Source organism: Mus musculus, chromosome 4 (genome assembly GCF_000001635.26).
Source record: "Mus musculus strain C57BL/6J chromosome 4, GRCm38.p6 C57BL/6J".
In the NCBI taxonomy this organism is placed as follows: Eukaryota; Metazoa; Chordata; class Mammalia; order Rodentia; family Muridae; genus Mus; species Mus musculus.
The window spans coordinates 86,397,307-86,420,497 of NC_000070.6; the positions used below are offsets into that span (position 1 = coordinate 86,397,307).

The window sequence follows — 23,191 nt, forward strand, 5'->3', positions numbered from 1 at the left end:
TTTTTTTGTTGTTCACAGCCTGTGTTTATTTACTTTGGTCTCTTTTTTAAGGTAAAATTTGAAGTGGCTAACAGAGCCCAATAGGGAGGAGATGAAGCTTAGCAGCAGACTGTGTAAAATGAAGTCAGTATTTCAAAGAGTGTTTATGGGGAAGCCATGGGAAGAGTACAGCAGTTCTTCAGACTGGAATACACAACCATAAATATAAAAAGACACCAAAGCATAAGTGACATTTAAAATAGCTGGGCAGAGAGAGCAAGGCAGTAAATCTCCCCCACTTGCCACTGTTCCAGGCCATAGCAAGTAACCAGGCATGGACTTATTTTAAGATTCTAGATAATCAGGAAATGGAGACCTTGAGAAAATTCACTCACACTTGCTCCTGCCCTTTCTTGGCACCAAGACAGAATTCCCAGGCCACTGCCCTTCCTAGCGTACCCAATAGGAACGATGTGAATAAGTCTGGTGTCCCCAAAATAGACAGGTATTGAGAGGCCACCAGTGGGAAAATGGGGAACTCCACACTTGCCCTAATAAATCCTTCCTCACCATGAAATGGCTCTTGAAAACACCCCCTCGTGTTCTGTGCCCCCTCTGTGTTTGTGTGGTGCTAGACTGGCAGGTTTACAGCAGCTGCAGGGCCCAAGGGCAAACTAGAGAAGAAAAAGGGCAGGATTGTGTCTCGGGGTTTGTTAGGATCTGTGAAAGGAGAGACAGACCCTCCTGCCTCAGTTCTCAGCCAGCTTTATAGAGGAAAAGGCGCCTCCGTTGGAAGGGCCATTTCCAAATGCACAGCATCTGGTTCCTCACTGGGATAAATAACCCAGCCCTCAGAATTGGGCTTGTGAGACTTAAATGAGAAGCTCTGTGCAGTGTGCCTAGCTCAGTGCCCAGGACAAAAATTAAAGCTAATATGTGTTCCTTTTTGCCCTTTGTACTTCTGTTGTCATAAACCTAAGAGTCTATTCTCTTCTTCACTGTGGCCTACACTAAGCTCTTCCTTGGATTTAGGGACAGTTGCTGGCTGCCAAGTGTCAAATGTTAAGAAGTAGCTCAGAAGATGGGTGCCTGATTAGAGGGCCCATGTGTGGTACCTTCTGGGTAGGAGCACAGAGGTCCTGGCCCATGCATGCCCTTAACATGAAGGGACTCTTTGGTTTAAAAAGATCAGCCCATGAGTGATAACAGTAATGTAATAGAAGAATAATGGTAATGTAATAGCAGTATAATAGAAGGAGACATGAGGGTGAAGCAGCCACTCTGAAAATTAATAAAAGACCAAGGCTGCAAGGCTTGGTCCTCTCATAAAAGACTTTTCCCTTCCATCCTCTATTGTCCATGCTGCCTAATGGGGCCCTTCCCCTGCATTTCAGAGCATGGCACGATGATCAGGGCAGGTTCTAGAACCAGCAGGCTTGGCTATGCTACCTACTGACAGCTGAATAGCCACAGACAAATGATTCAAGCTCTCATGCCTTAGCCTATTAACTGAAGACAGATGGTTGCATAACTTTTTGGAGTTCTTGAAAAGGGTAAATAAACCGGGCGTGGTGGTGCACGCCTTTAATCCCAGCACTCGGGAGGCAGAGGCAGGCAGATTTCTGAGTTCGAGGCCAGCCTGGTCTACAAAGTGAATTCCAGGACAGCCAGGGCTACACAGAGAAACCCTGTTCGAAACCCCCCCCCCCAAAAAGAAAAGGGTAAATATAGTATTTAAAGTGTTAGAGTGGTATCTCTGCACATGGTGTGTGTGCAGTTCCTTTAGGCTCCCTATTGCCCCAGCCCTTCCTTTCTTGAAGTAGCAGAGTGAAGGAAGTTGAGTCAACTTAGTGGCCAAGTCCTAGCAGCAGGGATAAAGAAGATGGGTGGTAGATTGATTCAGGCCTCAGTCAGCCTAATTTTTCATTAACTTACTCCTTTTTCACTTTCTTAGTTCTTTAACTCTTTGCTTGTTAACTTCACTTACATTTTAGTCAAGTTCTCTTTGAGAGTTTCAGCTTATCTCAGATAAATTAAGCAAGAGGTCCAGGCCACTACTGAGCCAAAAGGGTAAAGAAAACATGGGCTTTGGGATAGTTCTCTGATGGAGTCGCCTAGCCTTTCAGAGTCTTCCTTTCCTACCTAGTAAAAGAGGGCAACAACCTCCATCTCAGGATTGGTTTTGAGAACCAAAGGAGATAAAACACAGTAGATACATTTTTCCAAGTTTAGCAGCTTCCCTTTTCTTAAAAGTAAAGAATGATCACAAAGTAGGGCTCCTAGAACCCTAGGGGGAAAAAGCCAAACTCAGGAGAGATTCCAGACCACTTGCGAAGCTCTCCTGGCTAAGAACAGTTTCTTTCCTCTCAGTCCTTGCTTCACACTGGAGTACAGAGGGTGTTTTCTCTATAAGAGAAATAGGATGCAGTCTGCCCGAGAGAACGGCATCTGAGAAGACTTTGTGAAGAGATAGGAGCTATGCAGCATCATAAAGGATCTATAGAATTAGATGGGCCAAGAAAACATTGGTAGGAATCGGAACCACACACATCCTTCCCAGAGAGCCATGAAGATGCAAACAAGCAAGGAACATGTTCCTGTTTTAAGTCCTACACTGGGTCTCTGGAGCCTTGATGCCTTTGTGTGTGTGTGTGTGTGTGTGTGTGTACGTGTGTGTGTGTGTAAATAATTGATGTCTATGGAAGCATGACTCAGCAGAGTCTGGTCCCCAGTGAAGTCCATCTTACCCTTGGGGAGTAGCAGTGTTTCCATGAGCTGTGTTCAGTTTGGAGAAGTGGAGTTGGCTACTAATGTAGAAATAGGGTGAGTTTCGACTCTTACATAATTAGTGTCTGTCTTTTATACAGCAGAAATGCTACCCAGCTTCCATCTTACCTACACTCCTTTATGTCTTCTGGGTAAATGTTTGGAAATGAACATACACTCCTAACTTCCTCTTCTGCCTGGCACTGGTCCTATAATCTTGAAAGTCTCCTCAAATCTCAAAGTCCCTGGAGTTTAAAATGTAAAGTAGAAAAGGACTGAAGTTGTAGCTTAGCTTTACTATTTCTATTTCAAAAAGGAACTTTTCAAATACATGCAAAACTGACTGTAAGTAACCAGGTAGTGGAGAGAAAGGTGTAAGGAAGAATTTCCATCTCTTCTGCTACTGGTAAAATTTCAAACCAAGCATACATATGGAATATGCAAAATCGAGTGACTAAAACCTGGAAATCTGCTTCAATTGCACAGATGTCTTTCATACATATCTGTGTACCAGGAAGGTTATACCATCTCAGCCCTCAACAGCGTGTATCATTTGCCGGTCCAACTCTGCAGAGCCCCAGAAACAGAGGCCAGCTTTGAATGCCTCTCCCCTGCGTGCCTAGAAAGGAGGCCAGAATAACATCTTGGCATCGTTAAGATCACAGCACAGCAGTGGAGTTCAGCTTTGTTTCCATATAGCTGCCGTCATGTTTTAATTGTAGAAGGTAGAAGGGACATTTTGCCAGGACATAACCATGCAAGGGTTGTGGGTTGCACTTTTAAAATTAGAAAGGCTTCTCAGTCTTCTTGGAAATTTTATCATTCAAAAAGTGGTCTGCTGATGTCTGTGGCTACTCCTCACCTGTGCTAGCCTGTCAGCACAAACCCCAGCAGATGTGTCGGGCCAAGAGGGATCAGATAATGATCACAGTAGCTGAACTATCTATCACCTGTGAGATGGGACCTTGTAATACATCCACATCTCCCTGGTGGTTCAGATTCTTTCACCTCCACTTCTAACCCCTTATCTCTGAACGGTCTGTGAACGACAAGTTCAACCCCAAGGTCACCATTCTACCAAGAATTTTTAATGTGAAAATCCACTGTAATTATGGAATTCCTTACTTCTCTCTTGGCTGGGCAGCTCAGAAATAATGAGTTCCCTGTACATTTTGTTTCCAAGGAGATAGAACCAAAAATTCATTCGAGGCCTTTCTAGACCCTGGCAGGAACCGTGTACAATGTGTGACTCTTTGAAGTGGTATCAAGACAGATAAATCAGCATAAGTCTGCGTGTCTGTTGTCCTGCCAGCTTCCTGAGCCCAGTAAAGGGATTTGGGCCAAGCAGAAGGTGGCCATGGTGCTCCTATATGCACAACAAATACTGCACATCCTCTTAATTCCAGCCCTATAATCTTGTTCCCAACCATAAGAAACCTTCCTAGCCCCTCAAATCCTCCAACAGTTAATTCACAGTGATAGAATGGCGATTCCAGGTATCACACGGTTATAGTGAAGTGCTTCTGCTAAGGACACTAAAATCATCCCAATGACAGTATAACTGCAGAGAGTTAAAAACAATACCAAAAAAAGTGAAGCAGAGTAATCAAAGCTTTTACTAAGAAACCATTGCAGAACTCTTTGCTTTCAGAACCTAACCGTGCTCCATACAAAACTTGATTTGGTTATATAAATAATATGTTTTGGTCTCTGTATCCATATGTTCCATATTCAGGGATTCAACCAGGTACAGATGAAAAGTAGTCAGGAAAAAGAAACCTGGCTTTACTCAACACACAGTCTCTATGTGCTGTTACTCCTTAAATAACACGGCATAGCAGCTATTTACATACTATTTGCATAACTAGATATAACTGGAAGCACACTGAAGGATATGTGTGTTACATGTTTCATGTTACATGTTGATTCTGCACCATTTGACACAGAGGCTAAGACATTTTCTGCCTTCAACACCCAAAGGGGTCCAGAAACTGTCTTCCCAGACGTACCAAGGGGTAAGTGTTCCATTTGGGGACGGACATAAAATTTGTTTATATTTTCATAATTCATGGACTCCTGCCGTGCAGAGAGCTGCCTTTGCTCTGCTATGTTAAAAACAAAAAAGACAGCCGGGCGTGGTGGCGCACACCTTTAAGCCCAGCACTCGGGAGGCAGAAGCAGGCAGATTTCTGAGTTCAAGGCCAGCCTGGTCTACAAAGTGAGTTCCAGGACAGCCAGGGCTATACAGAGAAACCCTGTCTCGAAAAACCAAAAAAAAAAAAAAAGATGCTTCCAGATGCAGCCAGTAATCCGTAGATGCCCTCACAGCCCAGTTACTTGATAACTGGGTTTTCCTGCCTGCTGGGTTTTCCTTTGTAACATTATTCAATTTCTTTTGTCACTAGTGATATTTATAGGGAGGTACTTTAAAGTGGTAGCAAATATTCTGTTCTAGGATGGACTTAAAAGTCATTTATATCTGTATAAGTCATGGATGGATTCCTGCCATCCAGAGAGCTAGTATCGTTTGCTATCCTTTTTATTTTGTCATAAAGGAAATTTCAAGATGCAGCCAGTGAGGCTTTAAAACGACTCCTCTATCTTTTTGACAGTGCTGTGTCATTCTATAACAACTTCATTATGTCCTAGCCCAGGAAGATGGTCTAGGCTCATCGCAAACTTTCTCTACTTCTGACCTAGAGGATAGTTCTGGAAGTGGCTACTGGGTGTCACTGTTGGACCTATACATAAGCATGTATATGCACAGTTATGTATAGTTTCTATACTTATCTATACATTAAACCATGAGTTCTCCCTCGTATCTCCAATTCTGACACCACACTATAGAATTTAGTCTCTATTTCCTCTTTCTATATTTGCATGTCTATAGCCTCTGTTGTTCTAAAATATTTACTAATTTGATTAAGCCCTATCTCCAGAGGCAATCTCCTCTCACTGCTGCCTTGTCCTCACACAGACCCATCCTCATCTCACTGCCATCCTCTCACCATCACCAAAGCACCACCAAGAGAATCTTAGTCAATTTTCTATTGCAATAAAAAAGGAGAGAGGGGAGAGGGAGGGAGAGAGGGAGGGAGGGAGGGAGAGAGGGAGGGAGGGGGAGGGGGAGGGGGAGGGGGAGGGAGAGGGAGAGAGAGAGAGAGAGAGAGAGAGAGAGATCAGTAATTCTAGGAAGACTTTGTGGTTCTGGGGCTGACACCCGTGCACATATAAATGTGTTTTCCTTCTCACAAAGTAGTAGAGATTTCTTCAGAATCTCTAAGAGATCTGTGATCCATCAACATTTACCGATTGACTTGCAGAAAGGGTTAACAGAAGACCCAATCTTCCTGAAATCAAAGAAGAAAAAAAAGGAAGTATTGTTCATCAGGTAGGAAATTTATAAAGATGAAAAACACAAATTTTCTATTAATTGGCAATTAATGCCATAACAAAATACTACAGGCTTCATGGTATAACACAACACAAATGTAGTTTTAGTGTGGAGGTCAGAATTTCAAAATAGACATAAATAGGCTAAAATTAAGGTTGATCCAGAAGCTCAAAATGGACGTCTACCCCTTGCCTTTATCAGCTTCTAAAAGCTACCTCTGTCCTTTGGCTGTGACAGTTGTTCAGTCTTTAAGGATGACAGAGAGCACCACAAATTCTCTAACATTACCTCTGTTTCCCTTCTTTTAGATACCCCTTTGATTACATGATATTCTAGAATAATCCCTCCAGTTGAAATCCTTTCTTAATCATATCTATAAAGTACAATCCCCATAAAGTAGCATATTGATAGGTTGCCAGGATTGGGATATGAACGTTACAAGATGGAAGCCATTGTTTTGTCTACTGACTATAGTATTCAAGAATGGAGAAGAAAAACATACCAACCACAACGCTTTGTTGCCCAAAACATGCACTAGCACCACACTTCTGGGTGATAATTTGTCAATGGTTATCAATACTCTTAAGTGTTGCTCATTAACCCAGAAGTGCTCCTTCAGTGCGATGATGTAAGAGTCATCAGTGCACATGGACAAAACTGCTCAGAAATTACCCTTAGCACAGTTGGTGTTCATGACAAATTGGAGAGTGTGTGATTAACGCTACAGATAACATAAATTAAAAAAATTCAGGTGCATTTACATTTAGACTCTTTGGCAACAGTTCTGAGGGTTGGGGTAGATCTCTCTCTTATGTATTAATGGGAAGGCTCTGAGGGGTTGGAAGAGACAATATACAGAGATGTCTATTTCCAAGTAGTGGGAGTTGAAGGGTTTCTTGATTGTTACATTTTTTTGAACTTTTAATCCATAAAGAACTTTCACTGGAATTTTTTAAAAAGCAGCAAAGTGAAACTTTTAACTAGGAAAAGAGGTATCGAATTCTTTCTCTGGTAAAAATGGCTGTTTTCTTTGGAGGTAAGACTATGTACTGCACAGGCATTTAGTGGTTTTACTGGACCATTTGTTCTCAGCATATAGAAACCCTAATGATTTCATGTCCTAGACTACAGCTTCTAGGCTGCCACCTCTTTAGAAAGAAAGCTGTATTTGGGTGCAGCCCTGCTGATTCATTTAAATGTTGCCTATGGTTGCTTTCAAGCTACAGTGAAAGCAATGATGGAGCTCATATGGCCGTCTCTAAATATCCACTATCTACCCCTCACTGATAAAGCCCTCCTGCTCTTGGCTGTCTTACCAGCAGCTATGACACTAATCTACTCCTCAGTTTTTAATCGTGGTTTTTGACAGTCAGATTACGATATATAAATATCTTATTGTAAACACTTGTCATTTCAGAACCTTGCCCTTCACCCTTCTCCCCATCATCATAACCAAAAATACATTTGGGGAGGGGACATTTCTTAATGATAGGAAAAGGTGGTTTTTCTGTATATATTATCTAGGATTTCCAGTATTTGGTCTTTAGAGAGATTTAATAGTAAAATGTTAAGAAAATTGTATATATATACAATATACTTCATATATATATATACACATACATAAATATGTATATATAATATACTTCATATATATATATATATATATATATATATATATATATATATATATATGAAGTAGAATATAGAAATCCAAACTAAAGGCCCCTGTTCTGTCTAATCCTAAACATTTAGGTATCTGTGTCTTTAGTATATTTAAGCATATTTGGGAAGCTCTGTGGGAACATTCAGTCTCTCCTTCTGAATAAACTGATGTCATTACCACTCCAAGGTATGTTTAAGGAGAATATTTTTATTGTAGATATGAGGAAGAGTCCAGCCAGAGACATCTGGGAGAGTCCAGAGCAGAAAGAGAATGTTGTGGATTGAACATAGCCAGCAGACTGGGCCTGGCCAGGAGAAGGGAATAGGGGAGGGGACAGCAAGAGATGGAGAGATGGAGACAGAGAGAGGACCAAGAAAGAAAGACAAGAGAGGGAGGAGCAAACGAGAGAGGACAGCTGAATTAGCAGGGTTATGAGGAGAAATGAGGAGTTTAGAGGCAGGAATCTCCTGAGCTGGAGAGGTTTACAGGAGAGGAGGCGGTGGGAAGAGTTAGATACTTGTGATAACAGAGGGAGCCTAGAGGACAACATGCACTCTGGTGTACCAGTCGTCACCACAGTAGCCTTTCCTAGCCCCTGCCAGCGACAGATAGGGTAACTGGCTTCACAGGCTCCAGAGGAATACTGGCTGCTGTCTCACCGCCAGAATTTGGACCTGACACCTCCATCATTTACCCAGAGACCAGGTACACAGCCCTTTTTAAGTATATTCCCACTCCAGACCTCAGTCTCATGATAAGAATGCTCCAGAGAACAAAGTCTCCAGAAAGAAGAAAATTTAACCCAAAGGTTACTTGGTTCCATCTAGACAGTATGTGCTTTGCCTCTCCCAGGCCTAGATTGTTCCAAATCCCAAATTCCCTGAGAAAGTAGCATTGGTTCTAGGGTCTCTAAAAAGTCCTTTTAAAAGTCTGAATTTGCCCAGAGAATCTGAACTATGCTATATGTCCTTATGCCTCCAGGAAGCCTGCTAAATGCCCCAAGGGAATCTATGGATTATATAGATCCGTGGTAGTTCCAAGAGCATACCTAAAGTGGCTCAAAAGCCACAGCAGCACTAAAAATGTAGAGAGCAAACAACTATCTATGCAGCTGAACAGCCACTATCAGCTCTTCACATGCCTATCCAGTGGCTGCCATGGACTTCCCAATATGAGCTGTGGGTTTCTGACCTTAAGATATCTCTATTTATGGGTCCCTGAAAACCCACACACAAGCTTGCCTGCTAGAGGCCAGACATCACCTGCCAGATGTATTACTATCCAGCAGCAGTTGGCCAACAGCATCCTTCCACAGGGTTGCAGCAGACTTCTACCTTCATTCTTCCCGAGCCTTCCTATGGCTCTCATCTCTCCTCCTTCAGCTTTCCAGTTTAACTCTCATCTTTATTCTCTCCCTTCACATTGTTTATTATTTTCTTTACTTTGTTGAGAAGGTCCTGGAGCCTCAGGACCCAGGAGGCTCATGTGCAAATAATAAATTCAGGGAAGGTCTTCATGTTGCCCCAGTGGCCCCGCCCCTCCGCCGCACTCTGGAATTCCTCCTCAGCAGTTGCTCCTTCCTGTGCCCTGCCAGTGAACCCCAGTGCAGCCTCTCAGGATGCCTGCTATGAATATTAGCCGTTCTTCATCTCTGCTGCTGTTCTGTGGCTTTGGTTCAATAGAAATGAATCGAAATGGGATGTATGCAGGGCTCTAAGCAAAAGTTCCCTTTGTGTGTGTGTGTGTGTGCATGTCTTTTTTTTTTTTTCCTTTCTTTTTTTCTTTCTTTCTTTTGCAAGGGCTCTCATAGGTACACAGAGCCAAACTTAACTTGAGTTCATGAAGGCATGTTAGCTCTGGGAAGCTGCAGGCATGTGCTTACTCCCCATAGCCTAACCTGGATAGTTTCTAGCTTGCCTCCCCATTGGCTCGAGTGAGTATGCACACAGCTACTTAGCTCAGGAGAGATATGCACACTGCCTAGGGTCAATAGCTTTTACCCTGATGCTGCTGGTTACATGTTGGGACAGTTGCACTTCAGCGATCCTCCCAAGGTCCTGAAGTAATGATTCATTTCCAATTGGACATGAAACCCCAGCCTCCTTCCTTATAGAGTGTGACTTGGGAATGGCAGTGTAGACGGAAGAGCTCTCTGACTTGAGTGGGGTGACCCCATGTGATCCACATCTGGGGACTCACGGACAGGCATCTGGTCAGTGAACTGAGACTCCTCCCTGGGCCCCACACAGCTGGCAGCCAGGCCTCCCTGGAGCCATCCCGCCCTTCCCTCCTGCAGGCTGGGTAGCACCTGCCAGCAGTCTGAAGGTAAAGGCAACCAGGGATTTATAAACCTAGAAAGTTGAAACTTTTTTAAAATGCTGATGTGATTTTAAGAGGTGAGCTTTATGCCAAGAGCCTACTGGCAGAGAGGGACCCAGGGGAATTCTGTGTATTATCCACTTGTGATAAGTTAAATCCCAAACAATTTTTACTGTGAATTTAAAAAATGGAGCCGATTTTCTTGACCTTGCATTCCCCTGTACTCTCCCACTCCCCCTTCTGAGGGGAGGTCGAGGCAGCCCTGAACTGCTATGATGTTCATCACCACCAATGAAATCCTGTTTTCATAGTCAAGACTGAGTGTGCCTGTGTCTCAGATCAGACATTGGCATCTCACCTTCTTTACCCGTAAGGGAATCACCAGACCCTAGGGTATATACAGGACAATCAAGCAGCAGAACCTAAACCATTCTAGAGAAGACAAAGCTCCAATCAAGTCATAAATCCGGACAGAGCTACTTCTCATGCTGAGAAATATATCAAGTTCTTCCTCCAGATGCCCGAGAGTATGGGAGACATTCGTACACCCCCTGCCAATGGAAACCCAAAGCTTGCCCTTAGGGGTAGAAAGACATTTGGGGAATGGAAAACGGCCTTGCGCAGTTCCATTTTTCCAGGAATGTTTTAAAGTTCGTTTTCTTTGGGAAAATGTGCCTGGGAATCGTCTTGGGCTGGTTATTTGACCAGCTTATTGGGAGGTCCCAGAAATCTGAGTGAAAATTAAAGTTGCTTGTCTTCTGCCCATGGCCTTCTGGGGTCCAGCTGACAAATGGGGAGTCAGGAACTGGGGTTTTCCAATATAAATTCATCATTTCTCCCAGCCCCCTGCCTGGTGCCCGTTCCCACTCGCTCTGCTATTTTAGAGATCATACTTGTTGCCCAGGGGGACGCAAGCTGGAAAAAAAGGCAAGGACCAAAGGGGCCGTGGAGCCGCTTGCCTGCTTTGGTTGGTCACCCCATGGCCCTAGCCTGGGCCCCCACACCAGCTCAGACCACTGGCAGACCATCGAGGCCTCTATAAATTTTAAAGTACCGAGCAAGTATTTTCCAGTTTTGTAAAATTAAATTAAGGAAAGAACTTCCAGACTGACTATACCGAGTGCCAAGTTTCATCCCAACACACATCATTTTTATAGTAACGTTTTAACTCCGTGAAAAACACGGGATTATAATGAACATGCTGACAGGCCTGGAGCCAGCTTGTGAAGTAATAACGCCACGTCTTTAATATTTTTACACAGCATGTCCCAACCTGCCACCGCTTTCCTTTCCATCAGATTACAGTGAAATAAGTGAAATTTCCCAAAGCACTGTTTCCTCCTCCTCCTCCTCCTCCTCCTCCTCCTCCTCCTCCTCCTCCTCCTCCTCCTCCTCCTCCTCCAGAATGTACATTCCCAATTTCAAAACTCTCCTCCTCATGAGCTCCTGAAGTCCAGGTATGGTCTTTGCTCTGTGTGACTGATAGATCAACCTAAGCTACATTTTTTTCCTCTTTTTAGTTTTTTTTTTTAATCTGGAGAAGGGAAGGCAGGGATATGTGCTCTGAAACCTCACTTCTCCTCATTAAGTCTCAGAACTCAACGAACATGAGCTCCGGATATGTGGCTCACTCAAGTGACAGACAGCTAATGAATGTGGAGTTGGCTTGGTCTGACCTACAAAGGAGCCTACAAACCAAGCTGCTTGCCAAAGCTCCTGGTGGTTTTCGGCCCATTAACTCAACAGCAACAACAGAAATCTACCGAACAGTGACCAGCGTGAGCTCAGCCTTATCACGTTGCCTTAAGGTACCTAGCATCTCCTGGATATACAGCATCCAAGCAAGCTGGAGGCCAGGGCCACCAGGCCAACCCACTTGTCCGTCACAGTGTTCCCCTCACCTGTCAAACCTGGGCTGTCTCCCTGAGACAGGCTACTACCGTTCTAAGAACCAATGTAAAACCAGGACACAGAGCTAATGAACGCCAGTGAGCATTTTCTAGAAGCCAGAGTGTCAGCCGATGGAATTCCTGGGCTGGCTGGAACCCACTGACTCTGCCACATGTGGAGCAAATGATGTGGAAGCCCTTGGACTTTGACACATGCTTCCTAGACCCAAATACTCTTTGGACATTCCCTGCTTCCGATTATGGGATATTACAGACATTATTAGGAGGAGACACAGGTGTGTCTACACTTGGAAATAATCAGAAATAAGGATTTTTTTGTATATATAATCATTTACTCTAAGCATTGTTCACTGTGCAATGTGTTGGAGGAGGAAGAGGATGATGATGATGATGGTGGTGGTGGTGGTGGTGGTGGTGGTGGTGATAAAATAGGAAGAGCAAAACATCACCTGGCCTTGGCTCAGCTGAGAGCCAGCCTAAAGTCAGTGTTTTCTTTCTCTGGTTAAGGGTGGATAAAGGGAGGCGTCCTGATGCCAGAACTCTCCTCAACTAGGCAGCTTTCCCAAACACTACTTCCCCTCAGCCATCTTATAACCCTGGTTCTTTAAGAGCTGAGGCCTACAGAATGACTATCAGTCCTTCTGACCGTCCATTTCCTCCGGAAGGCACTGGGCTTGAAGGATGGGAAAGACTGGCACTTCTAGAGCTGAAAAGAACACAGGAAAGAGAGGTGCCCACCCCTCCTCCTACCCCTGCATCAAGCACTACTAACGTCTTACCAATGCAGGAACTGGGATTTGGAAGTGACTGCTTGGCCTCATTGGAGGCATGGAATACACAGCAGAGTTGTGGATGTCCTTGTAAATGGCACAGAGAGAGAGTGTGTGTGCTCAGCTTCAAAAGGAAATGATTGATATGTCTTCTACCTTAACAAATGAGAAATATCCGTGACAGAAGGGAGCCCTGTTACAAGCCAGGTTTTCTCATTAGCAAGGAAACATGGGTAATTATTCACTGGGAACATGCGCAGTGGGAATTCGTGTTAGACCCTTATTTTGACTATTGCTGTTGGCCGTCCTCGGAGACCATGGTACACACACGGAGACACATACGCACAAATATGGACATAAAAGCTCAGGGGCCTGAGCTACGTGTGCACTAAGAACACGACTTCTGAGGATAGAGGATATTTTCAGGAGATATGTGTGTGTGTGCAGTCAAAAGCTCTGGAAGCTGGGAAAGGGGCGAGATGGGTAATATTTATTCACTTTGGTTAGAATGCATTGTTTTTTGGCTTCTCTCTTTGAAAAGTAGACCAAAGGTAAACTTTCCCAAAAGAGTTTCTCAGTTCAAGATGAGTAATCTCACACATTAGAAGTGCACTCTCTGTGGTCACTATTCTGATGTGGAAGAAATGCCATCATCGATGTGGCAAATACACATGGCTTTAGGAGGGTAAAGGTACTTTAGGAATGCTTTAGTGAGGGTGTGTATCCAACAACTTGTAACAAAGCCCTCAAACACCCACACCTCTGCTGTGCCTGTCTGGGACTCCTTATAGTCCAACCTGAACTTCAAGAGAGATTCCCAGGGCCATTTTCCACCACCACCCACTCATGTTCACCCGGCCAGCCAAACAACCTCTTAGGCCCGGGGACCAGGTCCACATGGAGCAGACCCCACACCCTGCTTAGCAGATGCCTAGAGTTAGTTCTTCACTGTGCGCTCACCTGCAGAAACTAACCCAGAAGCACATTCCTGTTTCTTGAGTCCTAGTGTACAGGAAGACAGTCCAGCCTGGTATGGCAACATTCCATGCCTGCTAGGCTCAGGGGTAAACTTGCTTCAAACTTCTAGGGTGCTAGCAATCCTTAAGTGTTCTTATCCTTTTCTTCCTGGCAGAGAAAGCCAACACAATGGCTGGCTGGCTGTGCACACCCTCAATAGCAGGATGGAGGGGTTGGGGTGGGGATGAACAGACCTTTTTTGTTTGTTTGTTTTGTTTTTTGCTTTTTTTATTGGATATTTTCTTCACTTACATTTCAAATGCTATCCCAAAAGTCCCCTATACCCTCCCTCCCCGCAGCCCTGCTCCCCTATCCACTCATTCCCACTTCTTGGCCCTGGCTTTCCCCTGTACTGGGGCATATAAATTTTGCTAGACCAAGGGTCCCCTCTTCCCAATGATAGCCAACTAGGCCATCTTGTGCTACATATGCAGCTAGAGACACGAGCTCGGGGGATACTGTTTAGTTCATATTGTTGGAACAGACCTTTTTGTTCTGTGCCATCGGTCTCCTTTCTATTATTCCCTGAATGGAAATAGAAGCTCTTATGCCTCTAACCCAAGCAGAATTCCATCTGTAATTCAGGAGGACTCCATTTGCTCTGAGGAAGAGACAGACAGACAGACAGACAGACAGACAGGGGTTGTCCAGTGTTCCCCTAGAGAGTGGCCAAGTGGAGATCCCCAGAGTCAAGAGTAACAGAGGGAAAGAGACTGCTGACTCAGCAGCGCTGAGTGAGGGAAGGGGGACCACCAAGGACTTTTAAGTAAACTGTAAGACTTTTAGGAAAGGGACTGGAGAGGTGGCTCAGTGATTGAGAGCACTAGCTACCCTTCCAGAGGACTGGGGTTTAGTTCTCAGCATCCACACGGGGGCTCACATCCATTCATTACTCCAGTTTGAGGGGATTGGCCACCCTCCCCTACTTCTGCTGATATACTTGGTACACATGCATAATGCAGGCAAAACTCTCATACTCATAATAAATATTAAAAACCATTTAGAAGACACTTGCAAATAATGGGCTGGCCAAGCAGTGATTTTTAACTTGTTGAAAAGAGGTGAATCAACAGACTATAGGAAAAGCAACTGCGGAATAAGGAAAATTATTTAGACACTGAGTTATTCCTGAAATACGATGAATTAATCAAACATGGATTGTGGATAATTTGGGATGCATAATAAGTAAATAAAGCTGCCCATGAACCTCCCTGCCTTGCCATCTAGCTGCGTTAAGCACCATCCTGCCACGCTGCCTTTGTGCTAATTCCGCCTCATCCCAGCTACTCTTTCAGATCAGATATATAGGTGTTAAAATATTGAAACGCTGACTGTGATACCTCTGTAGACAATTAGTTTGCAGAATAGTGTGTGTGTGTCTGTGTGTCTGTGTCTGTGTGGTATGTGTGTGTGCGTGTTTCACTGCACTTGGCTCTTGTTTGCCCCCCACTATCCTCTCTATATCCCCTGTCTGGTCACACTGGTCCCCTGCCTACATCCAAATAGTCACCCTGTTACCTTGTCCTTTTAATTCCATACAAGCTTGGATCTCCTCGGAAGAGAGGAAGTGGTCCCAACTACCTTCACAATCCCAGAACAGTAGTAGATACCAGGCAGATACTTGTCTAACTGAACTGAAGGAAAACCTCTGATTCTCCACCCTTTAATGATAATGATTTGGCATCCACTGTGAGCGTCAAAGTAACTCAGAGGCCAAGTCTATGGGTTACCGCCGCAAATGCAGCAGGTGCTCCAAATCCGAGAAAAGGTCCTTGCTTCACAGTGGGAACCTATTTCAACAATGTCATTATATGTGTTAATTTTAATATGTTAGAATTCTAATATATCAAGCTATATTGTAACTACATAGAGTAGGGTTGCACATGTCCAATCCATGCTTGGTTAAGAGTTATCAAAAGGTCAAAGCTCTTCAATTGTGGGTAAGTTATGCCAATGTATAAAATTATTTTCCTAGTGTCTGCTGAAAATCTGTTACTTCAAAAATAATACAAAGTAACATGACAGCAGGAATTAGATTTTAATTGGTAAAATTTGATTCTTTAGTCTTACTTAAGAATATTGTGGAGGTTTTTCCCAACATTTGAAGAAAAACTCCCTTCATAAATGAATCTGTGAATCAGTGGAAAAGCTAACGGGAAGAAAGTTTCCAATGAATTAATACCAATTGTGCCATTGTTTTAGAAAGTAGTGTAGTGGCAGGAAGAGAAATAGTCCCTTTGTGTTCTTAAAACATTTTTATTGAACCGAGTGAAGAATAGCCACCCTCCCAGAAGTCCAGAAAGTGAAAACACCCCCTTTCCTTGGGAAAAACAAGCATAATAAAAATACTATCAGTAAGGCCATGACATGTGTACAATTCCCAGCACCATGGAAACACTCATGAGCTCACCAGGAATGTGGGGAAGGTTTGGCTGTACCAATTACTGTCTTCTTTCTTCTAGGCTGCCCCATCAAAGGTCACCCCACCCCCAATATCACCTGGTTCCAAAATGGCCAGCCAATTGCCACTGCCCCGGGGCTGACCCACCACATCTGGGGAGCTGGACAGATCCTACGAGTTGCAAATCTCAGTGGAGGACCTCAAGGGGAGTTCAGCTGCCTGGCTCAGAATGAAGCAGGGACCCTCCTGCAGAAAGCCTCTTTGGTGATCCAAGGTGAGAAATCACCGCTTTGAGCAGCAGACTTACTTGGGAATCCATTCTCTAGTAGGCCATAGTGCCATAGTCTCTGGTGGGTAATGTTTCCATACTGTGAAACCTTCCTTCCACTACCCCCATCTTCAGCAGGTCTGAACCTGGGAAAGTGGGGATGGAGAAGGCATCACCATCTATGAGAATTACACGTGCTTCCTTTAAGCCGATTGAACTAGAAAAGACCACACATGGCCATTTTTTAAAAACTCATGTCTTCTCTGCTGATTCTGCTTTAAAAGCAGGTCCTGATCTAAGCAGCCTGGTCACTTTCCATCTCCCTGCAGAGAGCAGGGCGGGCCTCATGTTTCAGCCATAAGTCACAGGCAAAGGGCTTTCCAGGTGCCTCCCCTTTGGCTCTGGCAAAAAGAAACACACACACACACACACACACACACACACACACACACACACACACACGTGCGCGCGCCTGATAGAGCAGCCTGTCTGCATGGCTCCGGCTCGGAAGGAGCCTTCCAGGAATACGAGCAGGTGAGCGAGTCTATGTCACTGCACCATCCAGAGTTGCTAAGGAGCTGAAAACAGCAGGAAGGGGCTGAGCTGGCCATTTATTTCTCTATGGAAAGTGTGGGAGGCTGCTCTCCATAGGCTAGTTCTGCTACACTGTGAGTAACTGTTTTTTAAAAAAAAAAAGCACAGAGCTATGGAATCTACTGGAGGATGGCCTGTTCTTACTAATACTACAGGAAAGGAGGGAGAGTTTTTTGAAGCACACATGTCTTCTCCTGGAGCAACCTCTGCTTGCTGCTTGGCTCTTCAAATAGGAAAACAATGTGCCTTCTTCTCACTGCCTTTCTTCAGTGTCTGTAACTCGCAATGTGCACCCCAAATGTATCAGCCTACATTTATTTTAACAGGCTCCCCCCACCCCCAGTACATCACAAGTCCCCAAAGAACTGAACTCTTGAACTCACATCGCTGTTTCATGTAAACGTGAACGCTCTGGATAAATTGGGTTTTGTAAGATTAACAAAATCCAACTGAGATCCATGCTTTTAAATATGATTAAGTACTTTGGTATATGTATACCTCTCTGTAGAAAAATAAAGTCATTCTCTGGTGAACCAAACGGAAAAAAAAAAAAAGTACTTGAGCAAGTATGCTTTAAAAATAAGTATTGTGTCTTTTGATCAAATACTCTGTGTTGAGTCCTTTCCTCCCATTGCTTGGGCCTCAGTCTTGAAGTCATGAAGCGACAGGCACTGTGTACATTTTCTGGATGAGTCGACGGAGGCGCCTGGAGTCCATTGGCCTTGTCCAAGTTTGTTGGAATGTGGCTGCCCTACCCACGAGGCAGATAGCTTTTTTTTTTTTTTTTTTTGGTTTTGGTTTTGGTTTTTTCGAGACAGGGTTTCTCTGTATAACCCTGGCTGTCCTGGAACTCACTCTGTAGACCAGGCTGGCCTCGAACTCAGAAATCTGCCTGCCTCTGCCTCCCGAGTGCTGGGATTGAAGGTGTGTGCCCACCACACCTGGTTTAGATAGTTTCTTTTTGTAATAGCGCCTCTCAGCTCTCTTCTGTCTCACTCCCAATCCACCTTCTGCTTGCCCAGGAGGACTGGTGTGGGTAGTAACATCATCCCCTCTTCCCCTCTGGTCCACCCCCTGTGACAGATTACTGGTGGTCTGTGGATAGACTGGCAACCTGCTCCGCATCTTGTGGTAATAGAGGCATTCATCAGCCGCGACTCAGGTGTTTACTGAACACCACGGAAGTTGACCCTGAGCACTGTACAGGAAAGCCTCGGCCCGCCGTGCAGCCTGTTGCCTGCAACCGGAGAGACTGTCCTTCTCGGTAAGTACAGCCTTCCTACCCCCAGCCACTGGCCCTGCCTTTTAGCTCGTCATTTAGCACCATGCAGGGAGAGGTGGGATTCCAGGAGTACAGCTACCCATAGGCACCTATCCACCATGCTGGAAATATCCTTGGAGTGGGCCTCTGCTTTCAGCCCTACTTTATCTCCTCACCACTCAGCTAGCTGGTGGCTACCTGGACTTAAGTCCTGAGCGTGATCAGTAAAGACATTACTTCCCCTTGGTCTTGTGGAGGCTCAATGCCCCATCATGGGGGATTCTAGGGCAATGGGTGGGTGAGGCGGGGGAGCTCCCTCATAGAAGCAGGGGCAGGAGAGATGGGATGTGGGGATTACAGAGGGGAAACTGGGAAAGGTGATAACATTGGAAATGTAAATAAATAAAATAACCAATAAGAAATATGTTAAAAGAAGAAAAAAAAAAAAGAAGTAACTTCTCAGGGTGAGGCCAGAGGCCACAGTAGTCACGGGACTCTGTGTTGTTTAGAACATTTTGTATTGAAATGTTGAAAGGAAGGAGTAACTGGGCTCTACCCCAACTTTTCTCTTTCTATCTAACTAAATACCTCTGCCAGTCAGTACTCTGGCTTGGTTAGGAAAGCTTACTTTTTTACAGAGAGTTGCATGTCACCTAAGTTGGAATACATCTCCACTTTTTCTTAGCTGCCATACCTTTAGACATCTAGTCTCTCCCTGCATTTGAGATCCATCTTTAGGCCGCACCAACACCTACCAGCTCTTCCTCTCACACATAACTCTGCTTCAAGAAGCCACGAGTCCCACTGAGCTCATATCCCCCAGTCTTCAACCAGTAGCTAAAGGATAATGGATGGGTTTGGAGTTGGCACCAGCATGGCGCGCTCTGCACCCTGGGAGGCTTGGCTGGGATCTGAAATGCCCCTTTATGACCTATCTGTAGGACTTTCCTATACTGCTCAGGCAACTGCTTTGTGTTTTGCCAGCTGAGTCACGGGGAGCAACGGAGACGAGGAGAGACGCCGTGAAATATGAAACACGCTCATTAATATCAGCAGTTTGACTTGCTGACGGGAAGGTTTCCACGGGGATGATTAATGTCCTTTTATCCCCTTCCTGAACAGTAACGTGGCCCGTAGCTCTCCTTTCTCACAACCCCCACCTCAGCTCCTGAAAACAGCCCTGAAATGTATATTTAGAAATCAAAGTTGATTGAAACGCAGGCCTGACATTCACCAGGGACAGAAGGCTCTGGAAGACTGCCCTTGCCAAGCTGCCTGAAATGAAGAAGAGATCTTACACGTGCCAGGAACTCTGTGATTTGATTTGGTGATGGTCAGAGTTAATCAGCCTAATTTACTTCAGCAACTGAAACAGCAATGGCTGGCTCATCTTTGGTTTCAGTGCTTCCAGAGACTTTAAAACACCCTGTGCCTGCTTCCTGGACACAATGTTTCTTTGACCTTGAAATCCACATAAAGTCATCCTCCCCAGACCAAGGAGTACAGAAACTGTCACAAACTAAGGCATTTGCAGATCCTGCTGCAAGAAGGAACCTGTTCTTCCCTCTACACACTTCTTTTTAAAATCAAATGTGGCCACCCTTGCCAGGGAAGCCGCTAGGCTTCCATTTGACTTGAGGTCCACACTGGCATCCTCCTTTGTACACATAGGCATTGCTCTGACCATCTTCCAAACTCTGCTTTAACTCAGGTAGCTGTTCTATCTGCTTTACCCTTCTAGTCACAGGCTCCGGGTAGCTGAACACGTGGCGTGTTCCTCGATCATATAAAATTCGCTGAGAAGTCCCATGCCTCTGAATGTGTCTCACTCTTCGAGAACTATGTTTACACGTGCAGAAGAGGGCTTGTGTGTGGTCACTAAGGACCTCACAGTGTCCCCAGATCATAGAATGACTTTATGAGAAAAGCCATTTGTCATGGTCTTGGTCAGGTTTACTTCTAGGGAGTTATTTTATAGTTAAGAGTGGATATTTATACTGTACATATAACTCTCTAAGATAGATGTCTACAGGGATTGACCAGGAATTACCCAAGAAATCTAGGACCATCTTTGTTTCTGAAAGATGAACCATAGACATTGGATCAAGGGTTAAAGTGACCAAAAACTTTCTAGACAAAACCTTGACCTGTGTGAAACCCAGATAATCCCCCTAGAGCAAGAGGTAACAGGTTTGGATCTCGCTTTCCTAGGAAAGTGTCATGCCCTAACTAAAAGCATTCTATCTGCAATTACACTTGTTTGGGGCAACTTAAAGCAAACAACCCTCAAAATGTTATTTTCTTTTCAATGTCCATATTTTAGCAATTTCCTGGGGCAGCAAGAAAAATGTGTCCAAATGGTATCATAAAACTCCATTTTGAGAGCCAGAAATCCAGGCATCCACGGGGCCACATGCCCTTTGTGAAGACTGAGTGAATTCGCTCCTTGCCAGTCTAAAAGTGCCTGCTTTGAGAAAACTGCAACTCCTATCCCCTGGTCATACTGTCACCTCTCCCCAATCCATATCTCCCTCTGATATGAGCATGTAGGGTCTACTCATATGATCTCATCTCAAAATCCTAACTATGGTATATGCCTGTAACTCCAACACTCCCGACAGGAGCATCACCGTTCAAAGCCACACTGTTACATAATGAGACTCTGTCTCACTAACAAGCAAGCAAGTTAGCATTCATAGGTTTCAGAGACACCATGTGGATGCTTTGCATTTTTGAGAGTAAATCTTGGGGAAAGCAAGGATCATTCCCTGCTGCCCCCACCTCACCCTCTGCAGTTGCTCTCATGCTCCTCCTTCTCCTCAGATGGATGGTGACGTCCTGGTCCGCCTGTACCCGGAGTTGCGGTGGAGGTGTACAAACCCGAAGGGTGACCTGTCAGAAGTTGAAAGCTTCTGGTATTTCTACCCCGGTGTCCAATGACATGTGCAGTCAACTGGCCAAACGGCCTGTGGACACCCAGGCCTGCAACCAGCAGCTCTGTGTGGAATGGGCCTTCTCCAGCTGGGGCCAGGTGAGGAGACAAAGGTTTTGTCTGGTTGGTTGGTTGGTTGGTTGGTTGGTTGGTTGGTTGGTTGGTTGGTTGTTTTGTTTTTGAGGGAAAATCATCAGATAAAAACATTGCCACCATGGGAAGAAAAATCCACCTCTACTTACATACACATCTCCAACCCCTCCTAGTGTTTCTCCTATATCCCCTGCCCTAATGAGTGGAGGCTATTCTGAGGCATTAGCACACTCCTCAGGCTGGTTGTTTTTACCTTCAGACCAACATTCCCCAAGACCACTTCCTATAACTGTGCCAGGGATAGTTCTTCAGAGGAGAACCTCCTAAAGACAACACTGTTGTTCTGGTCCAGGGTTCTTGACCAATTCCATGGAACAAAAAGTTCACTGGGGAAAACTTTTAAAACAATAGATGTCCATACTGTACCAACCAAAGATCTAAGCCAACTGCACTGCAGGTTGTAGAAATTGTCCTTGTGGCTCTGGTCTGCAACTTAGGGTAGAAAACCATTGCTCCAAACCAGGAAAAAGTGAAGCCTAGATGGATCACCTTGAAATCTAGGCCTCCTTCCCCAAGTCCTCTGCCTAGGTGTTAACATAGAAAATCCCAAATAAGATTGAGGGGTCTGGAGTTGTTCAGGAATTCACTAGTATATTCATGAAGAGGCTTTATTCAGATACTGGCGCCAGACCTACACTTGATCATTGAGATTCCCAAGGTAAAGTCCCAAAAAGTCAAGGGCTTATGAAGACAAAACTCACAAGGCCGAATATTTATTTCCTTTGTGCAATCAGGGGCAAGACACATCCTGAAGTACTTCGTGCCTACATGCAGTCAAGCACACATCCTTGTTGGTGTGCAATTATAGGCAAGCAAGCTTGTTTAAAGAAGCAAAAACACATGGTTTGTTAGTTCCCATGAACAAAAGATTTATTAAAATTGTACAAGACAAGGAAATTAAAAGAACAGCCCCCAGCATTCTGAGAAATTATCTGTTCTTGGGCAAGTAAGCTTACAGGTTAGAGCATTTCTGCTTTTTATATCTCTTAAACACAGTAATTTAAACTTAAAACATAATGTTAGCAGCTATCACAAAAGTCAACAGAGTGGTCCTCATTTGACTAGAATCTGCAGATGGAGTCTCCTTTAGATATAATGGAGGCATTATATTAACTTTATTCACTAAGAAGAAATATTCTTTTAGTTTTAAAAGGAGACAAACACAACAAGATTCTAGGGGTGAGAGGAAGGAAGTCAAGGGGAGTGTGGTAATAGCTATACTTTGTCTAGTCAGGGTGCGATGTTCACCTGTCAGAACCTCTTTCCTGGTATAGGCCTATGTTGGATATTAATAGTTACCCTACTTGTATACCTAATTCATCAAACAGCCTGCAGCCAGCCTATACAATTGTTGTTCACACACACAAGAATCAGGTTTAAAGGTGTCTATATGAACTAATATCCTTGTATAGTGACCTCAAAATCTGTGTTCAAAGAATACTGGGACTCTATCGTGGATGTAAGAGATACCAACAGACTTATGTCAGGTGTTGCCCAACAAAAGTGCACGTGTCTGGCTATTTTGGTTTGTCTGGGACAGCACTAATTGGCAGAGACTTTTCTGACTTGCCAGGTATAGTCCTAAATGTTTTGGGGCAATTAGAAAATGTAAACTTGTTGAAATTTTAGCTATCTACACATTTCTGTTCAGTATACAATATAATACACATTTGAGAGCTTTTTTTTAAAAGCTAGAAATAAGCTCTCACATACGTGACAAAGCGATTTCAACTGAGTGCCAAGCCCATTTTGGTAGGGAAAGAA

At 44.4% G+C, this 23,191-nt stretch overlaps 1 protein-coding gene across 11 annotated transcripts in view; it reads left to right on the forward strand.

Annotated features, from left to right (window-relative positions):
• Window positions 1–23,191, forward strand: part of Adamtsl1 (ADAMTS-like 1) — a 914,539-nt gene that overhangs the window by 883,455 nt on the left and 7,893 nt on the right. For all 11 annotated transcript variants that reach the window (XM_006538374.2, XM_006538376.2, XM_006538377.2 and 8 more), the window contains 3 exons: window positions 16,281–16,493; window positions 18,165–18,345; window positions 21,166–21,373. In XM_006538374.2, the coding sequence (XP_006538437.1) occupies window positions 16,281–16,493; window positions 18,165–18,345; window positions 21,166–21,373 (602 nt within the window). The remainder of the gene's footprint in view (window positions 1–16,280; window positions 16,494–18,164; window positions 18,346–21,165; window positions 21,374–23,191) is intronic.